Genomic DNA, 23,038 nt, shown 5'->3' with positions numbered 1-23,038 from the left:
AGGGGCTTCTGATCCTATGTTGGACAGGAGTTTCCTGCGGGAGGCACCCAAAGGACACTGAGGTATCACACCAGCCAGGACCTCCTCCTCCGGGCTATGCTAGCAACCTTCTATCCTTTGTTGACTATCTGTTTGCAGGGCAGTTATGTTTTGAGTGAACTTCATTCTGAGGCCGTTACGGAGTCACACACAACTGTTGGCTTTAATGAACTCTGTATGCCCTTTTCTTGGTTTTTCCTGACAGGAATGTCTTGCAACACTATCGTATAACATCAAAACCAGGGTTTGACATTCATACAATCCACTCACCTTATCCAAATCTTGTGGGCACGACTTGTATTCTTTACCCTAATGATGTATCATGAAAAAACGTCACACAAATGGAGAAGCTGGAAAAACCGTGGTTCGTGTCTGAGCTGTCAATGATTAGCACTTCAGCTTCTCTCTTCTTCCCTCCCTCCCTCCCTCCCTCCCTCCCTCCCTCCCTCCCCTCCCCTCCCACTGTGTGTGTGTGTGTGTGTGTGTGTGTGTGTGTGTGTTACAAAGCCCTTAAAAAGAATGCCATGGCTAGAGGCATGCTTGTTGCTAAGGGACTGGGCAAGCATCTACATTGGTCCCCATCGTAACGTAGGGGAGGGACAGCCACCCTCTTACTCACTGGGCTCACACCTTATTTTCCCACATTTGCTCCTTTCTTAGAGGGCCCCCTAGGCTCAGAGTCCAGATTGCCCTGTCTAGTTTGCTTGTAGCCTTAAGCTTACTGAAGCTCTCCCATCTCAGTCTGTCAGGTGTTGGGATTGCAGTCGCCAACCACCACACTGAGCGTTGTTGTGTCTCTGTGCTCTTATTTTTGCTTTGCTCTCTGTCTTCCATCTGTGACACTGTTTGTGTGTGTGTTAGAAAGAATGTGTGAGAATAGTGCCCACAGAGGCCATAAGAGGGCATGGAATCTCCTGGAGCTGGAGTTACAGGCAGTCGTGACCCACCCAACATAGGTGCTGGGAACTGAGTTTGGATCCTCTGTGAGAGCAGTACCTGCTCTTATTGGGGGGAGAGGCCCTTCAGCTCTGAGTGACTATTTCGTCAAATTAATGGGGTTAGAGATAGAGAGAAGCAGTTGTTTGCCTCCAGAACCTACCTGCAGGTTTTGTTAGAGCTGACCACTTGCTGTCTTGGGCACCCTACGAATAGTCAAATGCAAACTGCCGAAGAAGTGAATGAAAACTGAGTGAAGCATTCTTTCAATTCTCCTGAACAAGAGGCTTTGGCAGAGCAGTCTGGGAAGCCTCATGAGCTATTCCAGACCAGTTGGTCCTCTGGACCACCCGACGACTGAGTCCCTTGCAAGAGGCCATCTCCCACTTCAGACCGCATTTTGTTTGATTAGCCAAATTCCATCATTTATCAACTAAGCAATACTAATTAAGTGCTGGCCTGTGATTCATAGAAAGGAAAGGAAAGGCACTGGGAAAAGAGGACTTCTCTCTTGAGAGTGTAAACCCATTGCTACATCTCAGTTATGAGGCTTAGGAGGGGGGTGGGAGGACAGCCAGCAGTTCCATGCAAACAGAGGTGTAGCTCACCAAGTGTACACTCTGGCCATCCAAAGTCCCGAAGTCTTGACAAAATGGTAAGCTAAGCAGTAGAATAATGAAGTTATGTTGAAATAAACCTATTCCTCCTGCAAATTTCTTTTGGTCAGAGTGTTTCCTCATAGCAACAAAATGAAAGTAGACTAGGTCCCCAAAGAATGTGAACCTTGCCCATCCCCTGATGGTTATCATCAAGTTCAACCTGTGCTTCTTTGCCAGGGATGTGGTTTGAGAATTTCCCACTGGGAAATTGCTTTATTGGCTGCTTAAATTCCATTCTCTCCCTTGGCCTTCATTGCCAACACTTCATTATGATTCATAAGTTACACAATGAGAAAGCCCCACTCATTCGGCCAACTCTAGCTATGGCATCCCCTTTCTAAACTAACTGCCTGTTGTCAGTCTCCCACTGACCCTGGTTCCTGAGCACACATGAGGACTTCCCAGGAAACCTTGCCAGGGTTCAGGATAACAGCACAGAGCAAAACTACATTGCCCTCACAAATAGGAACTTCTCTTAATTCCAGCTAGCATGAGGGAGCTGGTACACCCTTACCAGCTCACCGTGGCCAGGGGCTTCCTTGTGGACATGTGAGTGGCACAGAGCAGCAGGGAACTCCTTGAATCCTGCTGCCCTAGGTTGATCTGGGGGCTCCACACAAAGACCATGAGATTATGGCAGCATCCCTGAGTGGTTGCCTATGGAGCTGTTGGGGCAAATAGGCTCCTTACTCACAGGATCAGCTGCAAGCTGAATGTGTACAGAGGGTCGAGGCGAGCTTTAAATTACAAAACGAAAGGGTAGGGATCACAATATACCAATCTGTGGGGGTTTTGATAGTGAAAAATGGATTTAGGATAAACATGAGAGAGTGCTGTAGCCTGGCTGATGGGTTTGTAAAATCCATGTTTTCCTGTAAGCAGAAAAGGCACAAATGTATATTTATAACCCTTGGGGATCTTTTCTTAACTGCCAGTGAGACATTCCCAGGGACTGTTTCAACATCTATCCTTGAAAAAGCTATCTCAAGCAGGAGGTGCCCAGGTAAACAGAAAGACGGAAGCACACAGCCCCAGTGAAATACATCTTCATTTGCTTCTAGAGTGTTTTCCTTCAGCTAAAAATAACGGGGTCTTTTATAATCTCATCATCGGGAAGAGTGTTCACCCTCCTCCTGGGTGGGCTGCCTCACTGCTATGTTGTCTCTTTGCAGGATTTTCTGATGGAGACATTCATCATGTTTAAGAACCTCATTGGGAAGAACGTCTACCCCTTCGACTGGGTGATAATGAACACGATGCAGAACAAGTAAGTGTAGCCCGCATCCCACTTCCGTCATATCTGGTGGCAAAGGTGATGTGGCCGGCTACTGAGGGTGTCTGTGCTTATGTACTCTGTTTCATCTGTGGTGCCTATGGTTCTGTGGAGATGTGGATATGGAGATCATGGGAATGTCCTTATGCTGCCATAGGGCTCTGTCACTAGATCAGGCTATGTCCCTGGAGAGGACAGCTGGTACTGACAAAATCTGAGATAAGAAGAATTCAGTGGCATCCACAGATTAAAGTTGTTGGTGGGCAGAGGTCAGTTTGGTTATAAATGGAAAGATGAGAGGCTTGGGTATATTTTAGCCCTTCTGATAGGTACGTGTTTCTCCTTGTGATGTTAGCTTATAGTTTCCCTATGGCTTTGACTTTTTCCTTGTTTTTGTTTTGTGTTCACCAGAGTCCCATGTAGTCCAGGCTATCCCCAGACTCACAAAGTAGTTAAATCTAGCCTTGTACTCCTGATCCTCCTGCCCCCAGCTCCCAAGCACTGGGAGAACAGCTTTGGAGTTCCACACCTTCCTGGTTTGCCTTTTGTACACCCCAGGGAGAAACCCATGGCAGCAGGGCCTTCCCTGGAGCTTTCCTGGGTTCCTCTTCTCCTGCTACAGCAGGGACAGTGTTTCTCATGTGACTAGATTCCCAGCAGACCTCTGACAAAGTTCCACTGAGGGAATGCTGCATTTCTCAAGTCAGAGACTGGTGTGGCCAAGATCTCTCATGTGGACAGGATGGAGGAGGGAGTCCTGGCCAGCAGGCTGGGAGCTGCTTCAGCCATCCCTGATGGTTGTGGAGCCTCTGGTCTTGGCCTCTGCTTCCATCCTTCTACTCGACATGTCACGTTAGCCCTCTGCCTGTTTCTTGAGATCCCCATCCTGTTATAGAAGCTGAGCTCCAACATTTTTGCCCTTAGGATTTATTTTTGTGATGGGAAGTTCCAGCTTCTTCTGGAACACTACACAATGTTTTTAATAGGCCTCTTTTTCATTCAACAGAACAAACAAATCAACATTGCTATCTGAAGCAAACCCCCATTGTCTTAGACCCATGTCCACAGAAGCATCTCCATTGTACTGTGGACCGAGACTTAGGGATAGCAGGCAGCATTATCGAACACAGGTCCCTGAACACAAGTCAAGGAGGTAGTAGTTGTGGACTCCTTGCCTGACCCCAAGGGTGAACATGGTTTCTGGCCTCCCTGGAAGGCAGCCATGTCTCAGTCAGTGTTCAGGTTGTGTGTTCCATACCTTGGGTGGTAACTTCTCTAACAAAGCTCAAATGTGATTGGTTCACTGTCTTTGATCTCAGGGTGCCCTTTCAGGGTCCACCAGTATGTTGGGGTGAGCATAAAATATGCTTTGTGCATTTATTTTTGTGATGCCAATCATAAAAGTTTGACAGTTTGTTTATAGTTTTCAAATCACCCTTGTATTACTCCCTCTTCTTGCCACTGCATCAAATACCTCCTCCCTCCAACCCTGGCTTGGAGGAAGCCTCCACTTCCCCCGAAGTAAAGGAATCATTGTGGCCCATAGCTCCATGCACACACCACTGTGAGTCTAAAGATGTCAAGACACTTTGTGGCCTTGTTGTTTTTTGTGTGTCAAGGAAGTGTATGATTCGTGGTCCCCAGAGTTGTGGACTGACTAAGCAGCATCAGCCTTCTCCTGCTCACTGGAGACTCCCTGCTGGCCCAGCCATGTGATGAACTGTCGTGGGTGGCAGCAAGAAGTGTCCATTGTGTCTTACACACAGGCTTTTTTTTTTAGGAAAATGAGCTGAGAGGAAACAGTCACTGCATGCTCCTGTAGCACCATTGAAACTTTTGAGGATAAGATAGGTGACACCAAGTGTAGAGAATGACATCTGCCCCAGCCTCTGATTTACTGTGCATAGAGGCTGAAATCCTAAGGCAATCGTGGGGGTGGGGGGCAGTGTGAATGTCCAGTCTGCACAGCCTGGGACCTATCTTACATGGAGTACTGCACCAGATTGTCTAGTCACAAAATCAAATACTCTGAGTCACCGGGTCCACTGTTTCCTCCCTTGGAGCTTCCTGTAGATATGTGCACATGTGCATATATTAGTGTGCAAGAGTGTGTGTGTGTGTGTGTGTGTGTGTGTGTGTGTTTTCTTATCTATCTGTGCCTGACTTGGCTCCATATGAAGACTCTTCTCTTTGAAGAAACTCTAACCCCTAAAAAGTCACATCAAATCCATAGTTATTTGCACAGGGACACATACAAAAGCATGGTGACCTATGGAAGAACAACCCATTTTTTGATGCACTTCACAAATGGGCACTGATGATTGTGAAAGTTTTTCCCGTACCCCATGGGATGCAAATGCCAGAATACACAACATTGATGAGCAGAAGCCGAGCCAGGTTGTGTAAGGGAGCCTTTTTCCAGGCTGCGGCTGTAGCTCAGCTGGGAGCATGCATGTCCACCATACGCTAAGCACCAGACTTGATCCCCAGACCCCAGACCCCAGCACTGCTGCATGAAACCGGGTGTGGGAGCATGTGCCTGTAATCCCAGCACTTGGGAGATGCAGACAGGAGGATCAAAAGTTCAAAGAGAAAATGAAGTAGAAACTGCTTGCCTCCACCAGCTTAGAGGGCCAGACACTTACAGCTCTTTGGAGACAGCTGGTTTGGTGGCCCTTAACCTTCCTGAAATGTCAGCTTCACTAGAAAGAGTTTTTCACTGTTGACAGTGTGTGTATTCTGTCTTGCTGCTTGCTGTACATGTATTGTGGGCACATCTATACCCAAGCAGCTGGGTGCTCTTGTGAGGGATTTTCCCTAGTTGGATTATTTGAGGTGGAAGACCCACCCTAAATCTGATCATTTAAGGTCAGAAGACTCACCCTAAATCTGAGCCACATGACTTTGGTTTTTGCCTGCTTCCCTCTCTTTCACTGGGAAATTCATCTGTCCTCTTCCTGAACCATTCTTTTGCTGTGTTAGAACCTGCTTCTTTGGAATTACAAGGTGGGCTGTAAACTGACATCTCCCTAGGACCTCTCTGGGACTCCCATCATCAGATTGGGACTTCCGAGATAATCAGTCTGTGGACCGAACAACTACCAGATCTAGCTACTGCATACGTACTGTATATCAGTTCATTCTATCAGTTCCGGTCCCTTTAGAGAGTCCTGACTAATACACTTGTTCTGGGATAAAGAGTGAGCTACACATAGGTGCCGGGACCACGGTAGGACTGTCACATGCCAGTGTATCCTCGTTCTCTTGGAATCCTCTGGGATTCACACATGGGGAAACTGAGGCAAGTTATAAGCACACAGAAAGAAGTAGTAGAGTTAGTGTTTCAATCCAGGCCAACCACCCAGAGCCAGGTTCTAAGCCATGCTGTACCCTCCCTCCTTACCTGAGCTGTGCCTCCATCTGCCCAAGAGTTTGCTGACTGTACCCTTCACCCCCTTAGAGCACAGGCTTCCCATAAGGCTTTGCTCCTTACCCGGCTGACTTCTGCTCAACACAGGCTTGCTGCCCCCCCCCCACCTGCCCCCGTCCCCTTTCTTTAGCACTGAATGCTGTGTGTCTAGAGAGGATGCCATCTACCAGCCTGCTGTGAGTTTCTTCAAGGACAAAATCTTACAAGGACTAAAACAATATTCCCACAGAAACTATACAGAGAGCACATAATATGGTATGGTCATTTTTTTCTTGTTGGTGTGAGAAAATAGCTGACAGAAGCAACTTAAGGGAGGAAGGCACTATTCCGGCTCATGGTTCGAAGGTGCAGTCCATCCTGGCAGGGTAGGCATGGCAGGAGATGCCATGTCGGTGAGGCAGCCGGTCACATTGTGTGCATCACCGAGAAGCAGGGCAGGATGAGCTCCTGTGTGCTCAGCTCCTTTCGCCTGAGTCTGGGACCTCAGCCCACTCACTCAGATCCGTGGTGGGCCTTCCCACTTTAATTGTTCCGGTCTTCAAAGTGCCTCAGAGATTAGCCCAGAGGTTTGTCTCCATGGCGATTCTAAATTCCATCAAGCTGAGAGTCCAGATTAACAGTCACATATGGTTTCTCCATTGTTTCCTGTCTGACTCTGGAGTGTGTGTGTGTGTGTGTGTGTGTGTGTGTGTGTGTGTCTGTCTGTCCGTCCGTCGTTGATTATATCCACATTGCCAGATTTGCTCATGTCACTGCCCCTGCTGTGCGCTGTAGCCTTCCTTCCCTAGACACGCTAAGCTGTGGTTCCCAGAAGCTTCCGGAGTCTCTATTTAAGTTTTAATGGCACAGCTGGACATGCAGTTTTACCACCCGCAGCTTAGAAATCGACCAAATCAGCCTCTCTGGTCTCTTAAATATCCGCGTGCTCCTTTGGCTTTGTCTGTGAACAAACTGCCTCTTGGTGTTCAGGGCTCATAAAGCGGAATTAAAGACAGCACCCATTTGATGCGGGGCAACAGCTTGTAAATCAAGGCTCTTGGGACTGAGTGAAGATCCCAAGGCCAGCCCCTCCTCGGTTGCCATGTTAAGATAGTGATGGACTAACAATGGCCTGGCATGATGGGTCTGAGCTTGGGTGTGAGTGTGCCAGCTGGCAAGATGGCGTTTAAAGAAACACAGTTCAAAAGCAATCAGAGTATGTCTGTGTGCGAAGTGCTTTATCCAGAGCAGCATGGCTGCTTGCTTCTTGGAAGCAAGCCCCCAGGATGACTGGAAGCCAACACCTTTCCATTCCACTGCTGGGCATTACCGCTGCCCTGGCTCTCACATGGCTATCTTTTCTGGATTGTTTCTTTGAGTGCGTATAGCACAGCACACAGCTGCACACTGTGTATCATGGATGTGTTAGCTGCTGATGGGAACGTGACCACTTGCCTTCTCTCCATTGGTCCTGGGCTTGGGCTCACCCCAGTGGCACTGTGTTTGTGTACCCATCATGCACACTAGAATTTTTGTCATGGATGGGACGGGAAGAGGTAAAAGTCTGTCAGATGGGACACAATTCTTGTTCACTCTAGAGAAATGTGTGTCCTGCACGGCTTTCATTTGGCCTGTGAGGCACATTTCTTCTTCATGCAGCATGTGAGAAAAAGGATTGGGGATAATTTCCACCCCCTTATAATTTAGCTTCCTGTTCAAACTGACTGCAGAGAAGGTAGCAGAACACTTTCTGCATTTGTCAACAATGATTGACACTTAGGATAGAATTTTTAAAACCTAAACCACTCCCATTGAAATCCCACCATAGACCTTGCTAGGAGCTGGCCCTCCTCTCTCAGGAGGAAAGTAAGTGAAATCAACACTGTCCCTTGCTCAGAACCATTGCTGGTGACAGCTATGATTGTCAATAGTTTCCAAGTATCCCTTCATGTCAGTGTAGATTTTGTGTTGGAGGCTGACTGGTCTCTTCTAGGCTGAGTTGGGGCCTAAAGGAGACTCTGTTTATAAACCGTGGTTTATATCCTGCACATTTGCCTTGAAGAGTTTGAAAATCCATGGATATAGAGTCATGGAGGGGGTTGGAATTTCTAGTAGTCCTCTTCCTCTTCCACTTCTTCCCCTCCTCATCCTCCATCTTCCCCTGCAGATTCAGACAGCATTTGCCCATGGTATATTCTCCTTGTATGAATATAGCACTTAGGTTTTCAGCAACTGAATATGCACAGTACAAATCAACACATCATCACATTTCATGAAGGAAGATGCCATGCCTACTTTTTCTGTGTAGTAACTTTTCTCCTTTTAAATATTATATATTTTCCCACTCTTAGGTAAAACCCATCAGATGTGTTGGCATCCAGCTGGCATGCTTGCTGATCTTTCTGCCAATGTTAATCTGGCATGTGCTCAGGACAGGAAAAGGCCCTAAGCCTTAGGAATGGATTCCACCTTAGCAATGCTGGGTTTTCTACAATACATCATGTCAGTGCCCAGAAAGCAAATTGGTAGCACCAGCTGTCCCTAAGTACATGGCCACTGCCTTCCTTGCTTAGAGGAACTGTAGTTGGTAGCCTGACTGTGCTGAGAGCTTAGGGAGATAGACAGGGAGGTGGAGATACCTGCCCAATGGAGACCTGCCTCAGGGCGTCTGTCCTCAGCCATGGCATGGGGAGAGGGGAATCTGCAAGCCCCAGCTGCCAAACTCTGTGCACCTTGAGAGCCTGGTTACAGCATTCCAGGCTGCAGCAGCTCTGGGATTCTGACTTGACATTACCTTTTCTTCTTTCTTTGAAGCCGGTGTTTCAGTTATCTTGTTACTTTGTATTTATTTAGCTAACTTTTACTGTTTCAGTTATCTTGTTACTTTGTATTTATTTAGCTAACTTTTACTGTTTCAGTTATCTTGTTACTTTGTATTTATTTAGCTAACTTTTATGTGCACTGCCTAGCTGTAGCCAGGCTTTGCGTTCCTGGCAGCTGAGTAGTTTTAAGCTCACCTAAGAATTACTTTTTCCTCTTGTCATTGGCATCTGCACCATAGCAGCCTAAGCTAGGGGCTGGCTTTCAATGAAGGAAGACACTAAGGGACTCTGTGTCACAAACATTCTGGAAGAAAGATTCCCAGGAACTCAGTGTGCTTCCTGTGACCTTGGCTCACACTCTGCGTTCTGGAACATTCACCCTTTCCGAGGATACTGACTCGGTCTGAGGTGTGCTCCAGTGGAGACCACAGGCTGTCCTCTAGGGGTCCCTAGTTTCCTAGCTCATTTCCCCAGCAAACTCACAGGACGTTCCTTTGAGACTGGCCATCCTGGTGTGCTAGGCTTTCCAGACAGATAGCTTTGGCCCAGAACTGGCACATCCAGAAAGCATGCACCAAAGCCAGCACTGCACAGTCGTTTTCCTTTTGTCCCCAGAAGTTGGTGGGAGCAGAGGACAACGGCGTGAGCTATTCTCCCTCAGCAGCTTGTGGACCTGTGTGTGGTGTGGACGGTAGAGTGAAACCAGCTTCCCTTAGTTGTGGGAGCTATCAGGCCACCCCCTTCTACCTATTGGGATTTTCTTCCCCTTGTGTTCTTTTGACTGTTTTTAATTGTTTTGCTCTTTGCATAATTGAAACAAACCACTTTCTGATTTTACCTGGCTGTTTATCACTAATTTATTGCACATAGCACAGATATTTTCTACCAGTGAGGTTGATTCGAATTGCCACTTTATTTAATTCCAAGATGAAAAATCAAACCACTCTCCAAGGGCTGGCAGTGATGAAGGGCTCTCAGGACTCTTACTTAGGGACGCTCACTTCAGAGGGAGTTTGAAAAGGCTGAGTCTGCTGGAGAATTCCCAAGCTGTGCACACTCCCACTCCATGTGTGACCTCCTGGCTGCTGTCTGTCTCTGTCCCTGCAGGCACTTAGCCATGGAGGATGCACTGTACTTCATGAGGACAAAAGCCAAGTATCCTCTCCGTTCTGTGTATGAAGCATCTCTCAGAGCCAAACAAATTGAGGGAAAACATTTCCTCATAGCCATCTGAAAACCCCACCAGCTCCCCCCACACACACACACACAAGGTTAGACCTTTCCTAAATTCTCGTTCATTACACTCCTGGAACCTAGAATAATCTATGCAGGTGAAGGGTCTCTGAAGCTGGCTCAGGGCTATGAATGACCAGGTGACGGAGCTCAGTAATCCAGTATTCATTACTGCAGAAAGATCTGAGTTTGGGGTCAGCCTGGGCTATCAGTGGATGAGAGCTAGTGTGAACTATATAGTGAGACCTTGCCCAAAGCAAGCAAACAAACCAACAAAAAAAAAAACTTGAATGGAAACCAAAACCGCAAACCTTCTGGTTTGCCTGATAATACCTTGGGTGTCCTTTTAGTGGCTGAACAAGTGGAGATTTTCCCCCCATCGAGGACAGAGGGCTATGTCCAGACATACTTTGGCTGCTATGTGTAGGTGAGAAAGGGCTGATGGTATCTACTGAGAGCAGTTCGGGGATGCTCCTGACCTTTGCAAAGGCAGCACCCCATAGAATACAAAAGAGCTTTTTGTAAGTTGCTTTAGTCGTGGTGTTTTATTATAGCAATTGAAAAATAAGTGGATTGATGATTGATGTAGGAGGCAGCCACTCTGGATAGAACCATTTCTATGCTAGTCAGCCTGGACTGTGTAAGAAAGGTGGCTGCATGTGAGCCAGAGAGAGCGCTGGCAAGCAGTGTCTTGATTTCTGCTTCAGTTCCTGCCTCTAGTTCCTGATGGACTGCTCTCTGAAAGTATACACTGAAATAAATCCTTTCTTCCCCTAAGTTACTTTTGGCCAGAGTATTTTTATCACATCAACAGAAAGGAAACTAGAACACCCTATCCAAGTCCACACTCCTCCGTTGGAAAATTTATCCTAGGCTGCAACTTCTCTGCTAAGAATTGGAACAAAAATGGAAGGAGTGTCATGGGAATGAATGGGCTAAAGGGAACAGAGCAGATCACTGAAGCCTGGCCTACAGTGACCACAGGAACTATGGTCATGGCCATTTCTGTGGATGTGGGAATAATATCATGTCTTTGATCCTCCATATCCAGAAAGTGGTCATAGATATTGATCATTAAGAACATCAGTGTCTCCATGGAGATGGAAAATGTTTCCTGTATGCATTGAAGGTGTGTTATGAAGAATGAAACTCTTTGTTTTCATAAACCCATTCATTTCTTATGATATCTGAATACATTCGATTTACGGATTTACTTGGATTGTAATTAAGCCAGCCAGTGTTGTTGGCTCTCCTCATGTGGGTAGCTTTGTGTGAGTAGAGGGGACTTGGAAAGCTCTAGGACTTACCCAGTTGCCCTTTGTTACCAAGCATGGTCTATGAGATCGGGGACCTGTCTCAGTGTTGTAATATGTCAGAGCTGCAGGCTCCGAGGATGACCCTACTCTGGCTTCAGAAGAGGCTTTGAGATGTGGCAGGGTACATCGGTTGCCAAAAGTGTGAGCAGCAGAGCAGATTGGAACCCAGTCTTGCTCCCAGTGACCTCTTCTGCCCTCACAGCTCCTTGGGAAGAGCCATTGAAACAGAGAAAGGCAAAGGCTTAGCCATAGGTGAATCCCTACTGAAGACTGGAATCAGGAGTCAGTATTGTGCTACTGAGATGGTGGTATAGACCCTGTCTAATTTTGGTAATGGTATTGTAACTATATAGAATCCTTGTTCCTGTCCTCCCTCCCTACTCCTCTTCCTTCCTTTCTTTCTACCTTCCTTCCTTCCAATTCACCCTTCCCTCCTTCCTTTTTCCTTCCCTTCCTTCTCCCTACTCTACCTTCCTTTTCTCCCTCCCATCTAACAGATGCATGTTGATTATAGTCGTGAGGGCTGTGGATCTTCACCTTCCACACATACTGCCATCTTCCTTTCCAGCAAGACTTCAGAGAAGGGTTTCTGCACATGCACACATGCACGCACACACGCTCACGCACACACATATATGCACATACAGAGCTGCATCTCTGTTGCCACACATGCTCAGTAATAGCTAATACCATTCATTTTCTGTTTTAGTCAATCTGGTGGTCTATAGCATCACAGCATTGAACTCATCTTTCTTTGATATCTAACTTTGAGCACAGTTCTGTGTATTTATTTTTAAAATGTTATTGTTATTATTATTATTTTCTCTTCAGAATTGTGTACTTTTCTATGCTAACAGCCCTTTACTCACACACACACAGGTTCTAGGCAAGCACCTTGTGTGTGTGTGTGCTGCAGACACTTTTCTCAGCTCAGTGACTGCAGCTTTTCCTCTCATAATGTTTCTGTTGGTTGACATTTAAAATTTGTCATGAAGACTTGCAGAAAGATACTGAATGGAGTCACCTCTGGTGACTGTCCAGGTAGTGAGGCTTCACATTTCTCTAATGCAGCATCTCCAAAAGATGCTATTTTTACAGTGAGCTTGTCTTAAATACTAATCGTGAGAGTCCATAGTTCTCTGTCTGCTAGTCACAAGACTGAAAATAAAGTTGAGTAATATATTGCCTTCATCTTCAGTCCAACCTGACCCTATGTTCTCAAATTTTAAAAATTTAAAGGTGGGATGCATACCCAAATCAATGAAGAAATTGTAACAGTGCTCACTGTAATTCCTTTAGAGAATCAGAGCGTGAATGGGGTGGCAGTATCCTCTGTCCATGTTTCTCACATGGGCCCCTTTCACATGGCAGTCACTGTTTTATAGGAAATTCTGGACACTGCTGTAGGAATGTTGCACCTAGATATTTGAAATCTCTCTCAACAACCTCAGAGACTGCAGGGTGCCTTGCCTCCCACACAGTAGGTGCTCCACAGTGGTTGTATGACTGACAATCTAAAATAATTAACGTCAGTAGAAATCCTGCTGGTATAGTTGAGGATGACCTTGAACTTCTGAACCTCCTGCCTCTATTTCCCAAGTGCTAGGTTTATAGGCATGCACCACCACACCTGCTTCATGCTGTGTCCAGGCTTGAACTCAGGACTTGGCGCCTGTGAAGCAAGCACTCTGCCAACTCAGTTACATCTGCAGCCCATGGGAAATATCAAGAAGTCAACGGATAAGCACATGAAACCTTCTTTACAGGAAGGAGGTGCGCATAAGCTTTTTATATTTGAGTCCACGAAGAAATTATTTTGGATGCCAGTATGCAGTGAGCAAACACTCCCTCTTGTGCTCCTGACAATCTAGTAATTAGTGAATTTCCTTAACCAAAAGTTGTCCCACATTTACCTGTGACATCTGCTTGCAGATCTGAGTCCATAGAGGTGGCTCAGACCAGCCTCACTGCTGCAGGCCCATAGCTGCAGGGAGCTGCAGGAAGCTGCTGGCTGCTTCATGGTTAACCTTTCCAATAAGACTTCGGAGAAGGGGTTTTACTTAATATTGTACCTGTCAAATTCCCAGAGCTGCGAGTAAATTGAAGATACAAATTATGTTGTAAAGTGAAATATTTTGTGTTATTCTACAGTTTGGTTGATTTAGGAAGAAAATGAACTCTGACAGCTTGATCTTTTCAGTTCAGTGGATTCTAATGGTCCAAAACAAAAGCCCACACCACAGGCTTTTCTTCCCTGGCTGTTTATAAGTGGTGTGCCGGCAAGCTCTTCTCATACTGTAGACCCAGGACAACCGGCTCCGTGCTGTGGGTGCACAGGCTCTTGGGAAGAGCTGGATCACACTGACTGTTTGTATTTGTCTATATAACTAAGTACTCACCATCCCCATTAGGGGAAGGAAGCCTCTCTATGTCTGGCCTCTTGCCTCAATGTTTTTTCCAGGAAGAAGGTACCGATGTTCCTAGTCTGGCTAACTTGTTACTGCAGTTTCCTTGACTTAATGCCGACATAGATGTAGTTGTATAGATGCCTACAGGAGCTGCTGGCTGGAGTGTACAGGTAAAGGTCGGTCAGAGAGCCCTTTGCTTTTCCATCGTGAAACTCTTAGCCTTCCTGTGCCCATGATTCTCTGTGTTTAGAGGGAAGGCGTCTCATGAGGTTGCCACCTTGAACTCGGCACTTCTGATACCTTGAGGAGGGCTGTGAGATTTTGGAGTGGTGACTAGTGTTTTATAAACCTGGGATCCTTTGGTGGGGGCTGAACTGCAAGGGCCTTCCACTTTTCGTTTGCTTTACATTAGGTCCTTTGGCCTTCACATCCTCGATAGGCATCTCCCTTTGACCTAAAGAAGAGTGCCAGGCTACCAGCAGCAGTGGGTGGCAGTTTTAACTCTTCCTGAAAACTCCCAAGCACAGCCCTTGCCAACCCTACAGCTGGCTCCTAGCCACTCTCCCCAGTGTCCCTGGGACTAAGGGATCGGGAGTCTGCTTCACTTCTTCAGACTGAATTTTACTGGGTAACTAAAGCTAGTAACTATTGGGAGAAAAGGGCTCTAGTCAGTTACTAACCTGCGGGTGGTTTGGAGGATAAGGGGCAAACTGAAAAGTGGGCAGGTGTCTTTGTCTTTGATGTTAAACCTATGACATCAGGTGGATTCAGAGAGCATAGAGTGTTGGTCTTTTATGAGATGCTCTTACAAGTAAATGTGGTTTGCTCTTAAGTCACAGTCTGGTACTCCTTCCTGGTATTGTGATGAGGGTTGAAACCTGCCGGAAATTATTTCAAAAGGGATTGCTCTATTTCTCACTGATGTTCTGCCTACAGGATGGATTTGGAGTGGTTTCACAGACTAAAGAAACCATATCTACATAGATGTCTACAGGAGCTGGTGACTCCTGGGGGCAGGAGCTGGAGGTAGCCATCTGGGGCAGGAGGAAGGATGCTCCGACTATAGGCAGTTCCAGGGTTTGTTTGGAAATCCAGACTTTAGAACATAAAAATGATATTAAAGTTAGGCTCCCTAGAGACTTGGCATCAAAGTAAGGAGTATGGACAGGGGTACAGGCTGGAGAGCTGGCAAGAAGCATCTGGAATAATCTAGATCACAGATGGTTTCGTCCTAGACTGAGGTGCTCATTCTGAAGAGGAGAAAATGGGACATTTGGAGTCTTTTCCAAGCAGGACCCAATGGACCTGTTATGACCTGACTACAAGGAGTAAAAAGGAGATCCAAGAGTCAGAGAAAAGGCATTCTATTGTCAAGTGTAGCCAAGGGTGATTGACAGGTCTTTCAGTGTTGTGGGGATGCAGATTAACAGGGTAGGGGTGCTCACAAGCACTCTTTCCCATCTTGCTCAGTGTTTCTCCACCATTCCCCTGACTATCACCTCCCTACAGAGAGGAATTACACTAAGTTGACAATTATGAAGAAAACTAAATACTGAGAACTATGATGATATGTAGAGTGTATGGTGGAGGGCCACAACAGGATCGTATCTGTAATCTTTTTGCTGCTCCCCCCAAGAACTGATGTTCACCCATTGCCCTTAGGTAAGGAATACGTGGTCTGCGGACTGTGAGGAGAAAGTCAGTAGAAGGGCTCAGCCAGCAAGTTGACATTCCACACTCCTTCCAGGAGAAACTAGAAGTTAGAAGTTACAATTTGTGTGCCATTAACAATGACATGATGCCATCAAGATGCCCTGGGCAGAGAAGGTAGCTAGAGAAGGGAAGTCGAGGTAGATGGGACAGATAAAAATGTTTACACAGGGGACTGGGAATGGGAGCCAGTAACAGGAGGAAAACCAGAAGAGAGAAGACAGTGTTGAGCTCCTAAGAGATGGTGTGCAAATTAATCGAGATGTGACCTAAGGAAGTGGCCACAGTAGAGGTCACTGCTGATGTCAGCCATGTCTGTCCCCATGGAGTTAGCAAGAGTATGCACTGATCTTGGGCAGCGCTAGCTGGGTTTCATGGTGTTTTAGCTCATAGAAAGGGTGTGTTTGGGGACCTGTGATACTAACGTGGTTTTTCTATATTTCTTGTATCTTTTCTGGTGTGGTGGTGGGGGGGGGGGTGTGGGTTTAGAGTACTCTGATGGAGGAAGAAAAAGGTGATGCAGAAGGCAGAGTTGATGAAATTTAGGATGGTAACAGCGACAGAGGGTTGGCCTTGAGGAAAGGACAGTTGATTTACTGAGACCCTTCGAGAGACAGAGTCAACATGTATACAGATGTAGTAAAACTTTATATGGCTTCTGTTTCTCAAGACTGAAGCTTAGTCATTAGCAGTAAGGGGTCAAGGACGTAATGGTCCATCTATATGTATGTGGTACCCATGTTAACTCTGCCTAGGTCATTTACCATGTGTCCCTCATCATGGATGGCCCCATGTGTCGCCCTGAGACTCATGCTATAATTGTGTAATGTCCAGGAGAGACTCATGAGTACAGGAGTCTAAAAAGATATATCACTTTAAATAACTGCTGCTAAGTCACCCTCCCATGAACATTTCTAGATGGATTTTGTCTTTTAAGCTTCAACAAACCCTATTAGCCATCAAAACCCACTGCTGTCTCAAAATAGCCCTCTCTGGCTCCTCCTCTGCAGGTGTATATGGCAGCCTGGCCTTGGGGCTGGGATGGGATGCAGGAACCAGAGTTCCCCAAAAAGGTGACTTGTGTCTAAAGCGCCTCTGGCTTTCCTTAGTATGCCCCCTTTGAGGAGTAGGGCTGTTTTAAACATCCTGTTGCTAGTTTTCTGCTCTCAAAGCCAGTTCCACAATGCTCAGATGTCTTCCCAGACCAGCTGCCTTGCTGCTCCTCCACTGCCCCAGTTTGAAATTCCTGGGAGGCCCTGCCTCCAAGTCTTTCCTTGACTCCCATTCCTCTTATTCTCACAAAGGACTAAGAAATGACTCCAGATGCTTGGTGGCTCATGGGTATCCCAGGACCCAGCTATGGTGTGCTTCAGGCAGGTGACTCACAACTCTCTGTCACTTTTCCATTTGTTTAGAGGTATATAATACACATGTCTTCTCAGACCTTCTTCATCTGGGCTGAGCAATCTTGGAGGCAGCAAAATGAAACTTTGATTAGTCCAATCACTCTTTGGTGGAGGCCATTGCGTTTCCAGTTTCTCTACTACAGAGTGCTGGAAGGGAATGTATAAATCACATGAGGGTAAGTTTTATAGACCATTCCCTATGGCTGACTTCGCCTTGCTAGTTCCCCAGAGACATATGATGTATATCCCTAGAGCTAGCAAGCAGCTGATTAGCACACACTGTGCTGGGGAATCCACTGGACTAGATGCATTGTACTGATCATGCTTATACACTATTAGTGCCAGCTCCAGCAGCCATGACTAAGAGGCTCCTATCTCAGCTGCCTCTGTGTAGGGAGCCCAGCTCACAAGCACACACTTAGTTTCCCTTCCGGAAAAGGATCACAGTCTAGAGATAGGTTTGGGGCACTGGCCTTTGATGCACTTTCTGCACTTATATATTGTAGCATCATGTCACCCAGTACAATCATATATACTCCCAGTTGCTAATCAGAGAGTTGCTAAGATGGTTGAGCTTTAAAAATTCTAATACATAGAGGGTGGGGACATAGCTGAGTGGTGGAGTGTTCCCCTAGCATGCATGAGACTCTATGTTCAACCCCCATCATTGCAAATAATAAATAAAATAATATATACAACTCAGGTAGGCTTTATTATGACCCTCGGCATATATAAATGTGCACCCACTTCCCAAAGGCCATTGATAAGTCAGGCGGCTTCCTTGTTGGTTTGTTGATCTTAGTGCGGATATATTGGTGCACAGCTCACATTGCCTTCCTGGGATTGGGTACCCCCAATAAGCCAACTCTTATGCCTTAGAAGCCAAGTAAGAAAAGAAGGCAACTCACAAAGGACTTTGAACCCTATGCAGATTTTTACCACTTCCTTAGTTGTGTCTTACATAAGACTGCTGTAAATAACAAACTTATAATAACAGACGTAATTGCATGAATCAGGTAGGGGACTGTGCATATAGAGTGCCTGTGTGCTCTGTGCCGCCTGTGGAGTTTCATGTTCTTGTCACCCAGCGCTAGTTATTGGTACCCTATGGTTTCAATTTTGTGTAGGATAAAGGGAAGTGTCTTGTTAAAATAAAATTTGTATTTATGTTGGATAACTTAATTATCAATTTGACACAACCTAGAGTCTCCTGGGAGAAAGAGTCTCCCTGAGGGGTTGTCTACATTGGACTGGGCTGTGTGTGCTTCTGTGGGAAATTATCTTAAGTTCATTGATGTAGGGACCAGCCCACTGTGGGCAGCACCATTCCCTAGGCAGGTGGTTCTGCACTGTGTAAGAGTGGAGAAATAGGAGAAACATTCATCACAAATAAATGAGCGTGTATGTATTCATTTCTCCCTGCGCTCTTGACTATGTATATGAGGTGACTAGCTGTTTGACGTTCCCGCCTTGATTTACCCCCAAAGATAGACTGCAAGCTGGCTTTGTAAGCCAAACAACCCCTTTCTTCTCCCGTTAGCTGCTTTTTACCAGGGTGTTTTGTCCAAGCAACAGAAATGAAACTAGGGCGGCACCTCCTTGCTCAGTGCTGAATGTGAGCAGTTTTGCAGGTAGGTGTCCCTAAATTTGTTCCCTTCCTTTTTAGAAGGAGGAGACCTCAGTGCCGTGGGTTTGCCTTGCCCAAGTAGACCATCATATGTTCAAATGAATAAGCCTCTGCAGTTCTCCCACTGCTGGGTTTGCCGTGACTCATGAGCCCCTGAAAGGTGACAGCTGAGCTTCTAGAGCCTCAGGAAGATGAGAGCAAAGTTTTTATTTTTCCTTTAAGATACAAGAAAATGGAGTTAGGGAAATGGCTCAGCAGGTAAGCGCTGTTGCACAAGACCTGCATGCGTTTGCGTGCCTCACAGCCATGTGTCCCTCAGCACTGGGGGGTGGATCTGGTGCCTCCAGCCTCTGGCAGTGTCTCCCTCACATGCACGAACCCCCAGACAGACACATAAGCATATCCATAATCACAGAAATAAATCTTAACATGGTTTTTAAAGATGTGGGAAAATATTGTCAAGGAAGCGGGAGTTGAGTTCAATGGACCAGAAGTTCAGCTCTCTGTTTCCACCTGACATCTCCCGCCTAGTCTGAGGGAATTAAGGAAAGGTGAGGGAGCGCTGGGTAACTAAATTCAGAAACTCATAGAAGAGGCCAGCATAACTACACAGGTTTCTAGTCTCCCCTAATCCCAGGGCACTGAGCCTGAGTGCTCCCTGACAAGGTAAAGTACTTTCCTGCCTGGCAGGGGAGGGGGGGCTGGGTATTGGGGGAAGAATATTTTGTTCTCCTTCCACTGGGTAGGTTCTTTCTGGTCCATGTGTAGTCACTCATTTTGGCAAACTCCAGGATGCTCTGAGCATTGTTTACCATGTGGAGTATTTCATGAGTTCCAAACAGATCAGTAACTGTGTTCAGGCATTGAGCAACCTGAAGCCTATCTGAGTGCACAGAGTCTCTTGGACCCCTGTGCTCTCTATAGCTGATAAAGATGCCCTAACATGCCAGGTTCCTGGGAAATACTTGGTGAACTGACAGACACCCTCCTTCCTGCTTTATAGTTGGTAATTTTCCAGTGTGGTGTTTTTCGTATACAGGTATGAGTCTAAATGCATGTTTTCTCACAATGAGTCATATGTGTGATGTTTGAGAACATGGTTAGATTTCTGTGTGACTTTTACATAGACTGTCATCAAAAATAATGAAAATTATAGCAAAGCATTTAGCATTTATTGAGCTTTTAGTCTGTTCTTCACGCTTTGCACTATTTATTTAAAATCCTCTCAGTAGCCGCATAGGTCAGGTCGTGTGGTCCTTATTTCAGAGGTGACGGAGCTGACCTCGATAATCTCTTCTGAGCACAGCAAGGTCTCCTGGCTAATCAGTCAGTCTGGAACCGTGTTTGCCTGGCTCCAAAGCACACTCCCTCCCTTTTAAAATCCCCACTTCATTTTCATACCCTCACCCCTACTCTGTTACATCTTCTTTGCCATATTCTTGTGCCATGGTGGAGGAAAGTTCAAGACCTGAGGTCATCAGGCCACGTAGTCACATAGACAAGCATTGTATCCCCTGCTCTGTACCACTGCCCCCTCTGCTCTGCCAGCTGAGCAAATGTCTGGGCGTGCATATATAGCTGAGATTCAAAGAAATCTGTTGGTCCTCACCACTGCCCGCGCCTGTACTCACCTTGCTCAATGCGCTTTGGATGGAGCACAGAAGGCAGGCTCCCAGCCCAGGCTCCCAGCCCAGCTCCTGCCAGACCGCAGTGGTGAGAGGTTGCTGCAGCCCTCCTCCTCCTGCTCATGGCTCAGGAGGAACGGACGTGCCCAGCAATTTATAAAGGATTATCGCACGCAAAGGCAATATTTGCTTCGTTCCCTCATTTCTCATTCGCCCACAGCAGTGGCTTTCCCCCAATATCTCCTTATAGCAGAGTTGTAAGAAAGTGACCTTAGCATTGAATCAAATACCACATATTCGTTTTTTTTGTTTTGTTTTGTTTTGTTTTTTCAAGAAAATTTCAGTGGTTTTGGAAATTTATTTCATATACTTTTTTTTTTAAAGGAGAGAAACCTTTGTTCTTTTGTTCTTTGAATAAAATGTGCTGGTAGTGAATATCTTTTCTTTTCTTATAAGGATTTTCTTTTCAAGTTAGACAAAAATACTTCATGTTTCACGCATCCAGTTCTCCTGTCCTCATCACCTTGCATTGAGACAACTCCAGACTCTTGGAAAATTGAAGGTGGAGTGATGGGAATTCACCCATCCATGAGCTGCTGGGGATGAAGTAGGAAACCAGTTAGTTGTTCTTGCAGGCACTCAGGCGCCTGGAGACAACTTTGACACCAGCGAGTTTGGGCATAGATCTTCTGACCGTGACTGTGCGGAGAATTGTGGGCAGGTAGGGTGTGGTGTGCGGTGGAGATGTGCCGCGCCATCCTTCCACAGATTTGCCAATTCCCAGTGCTGCTCCAATACTGCAGAGGTGGCTCTCTTTCTCCTGTGGCTTTATCTGACTCCACAGTGGGGTAAATCAAGACTATTTCACAAGCTGGAGAGAGAGCTCAGTCAATAATGTGAGTTGAGCCCCCAGAACCTAGGTAAAAAATAACCAGTGTCGGGGAGTGAGCTTGTAATCCCGGTGCTGGTGTGGAGGATTCAGGTAGAACCTTGGGACTTGCTGCCAGCCAGCTGAGCCTACTGGGTGGGTTAGGCCAGTGAAAGACCCTGACTTGTAGGAGATGGGCTGTGTTTTTGAGGATGACAACTCAAGTTGTCCCCTGGCCTCCATACACAGGTGTACACACACACACACACATGCACACACATACACCACACACACACACACACACACACACACACACACACACACACACACACAAATTCATCAAACCAAAGAATTTTCAGCTCTTCTGTCTATAAGAAGTACAAGATGATGAGTCTCAGCCTGGTCCATGTTTCTTTCCTTGAGTTAGCGATGGCCGACACTGTTTAGATTAGCCAGCTATTCCTTTGGAATTTACAGTAAGGCCACATTTAATATATTTCCATTTAGCAAGTATTTGTTCTCAATAACTGCCTTGGCTCTTTATTTGATTTGGGGAAAGGGGGCCTGGTCCTCTATATTTTCAGCGTGGCTAGAAATAGAGGCTCCAGGGCTTTGCCCCTGATGTAATTTTATTTTTAAATTGAAAAGTGGATTTATTTAATGTCCTCCAAGAAGCAAATTCACAAAGCCTTGGCAGCCCTAAAATGCACTGCCAAAGTTGTAATTGGTAAGAAGTTAGCAAGAAAGAGGGATTAGCTTGTTGAGCCATGGTATAGCAAATTGTCATGGTCTTGAGTAGTTCTGTGGCTTGTTGAGAAAATGATGCTGAGTTTAGCATGCATCCCCATACAGTGACATTAGAGAGCCTCGACATGAAGATACTCTTTGCAGGGAGAATTTGTAAATGATATTTCCTGACCTTCCTAGAGGAACATAAAAGGACTTATCATACCAGAGTGCCTAGGAAGAAAGTCTCCCTGTTGGCCAGGAGGCCTTGCTGCCCAGGGCCACAGGTGCTGGACAGGTATGGGATATCCTGGCAAAACTTGCCCATTTGTGGTTTTCTGGTCCCCTCATCTCATGACCCACTGCTTCCCAGGCACCATGAGGAAAGGACCCTGAGTGCTCCTGGTTGTCAGAGGCCAGCAGACTCTTCCCATGAACCTCTGCTTCCCAGGTACCACCTAGGAAGGGACCCTGAGTGCTTGTGGTTGTCAGAGGCCAGAAGAAAGCATCAGAGCTGTCCTAGGTTGGACTGTGATGTCATCTTGAGCTTCCCACCTACAGGGTACCTCAGAAGTACATTGAAATGGGGAAGATGTTGGTTTGGAGAAGCCTGTGTTTATCAGCCTCATGAGACGCCTGGACCTACCCCAGTTGCAGGTCTTAGATTCAGTGCGACTTTGGGGACTGGTTTTAAGAATTCCACAGCGGTTGGCTGTTCTGTGTGTGAGCCACCCCCACCCCCACCCCCCATCCCTTTCTATCTCTCTCTCTCTCTCTGGAAAAAATCCTGTTCCAGGAAAGATAAGCAAGAACCCAAGGGTGATACATTGTGTGCAGGAAGGGATTAAGGCTGAATGGAAGCTTCCCAAGCAGGGTGCCCTGACACGGGGGGGGGGGGGGGGGGTTCAGAAAAAAGTATCAGAGTTGCTCCAGGACCTGGGCTGCAAAGGAAGAGTAGTGTGTGTATGATGTTAATGATCA

The 23,038-nt window shown here is 46.4% G+C and overlaps 1 protein-coding gene across 1 annotated transcript in view; it reads left to right on the top strand.

The window, feature by feature from the left end:
* Positions 1-23,038, top strand: part of Dock1 (dedicator of cytokinesis 1) — a 514,332-nt gene that overhangs the window by 325,904 nt on the left and 165,390 nt on the right. Inside the window, exon 29 of the mRNA XM_059265078.1 lies at positions 2,807-2,901. Within this exon, the coding sequence (XP_059121061.1) occupies positions 2,807-2,901 (95 nt within the window). The remainder of the gene's footprint in view (positions 1-2,806; positions 2,902-23,038) is intronic.

This window comes from Peromyscus eremicus, chromosome 1 (genome assembly GCF_949786415.1).
Source record: "Peromyscus eremicus chromosome 1, PerEre_H2_v1, whole genome shotgun sequence".
NCBI lineage: Eukaryota > Metazoa > Chordata > Mammalia > Rodentia > Cricetidae > Peromyscus > Peromyscus eremicus.
This window is presented reverse-complemented; position numbering and strand designations above follow the sequence as displayed.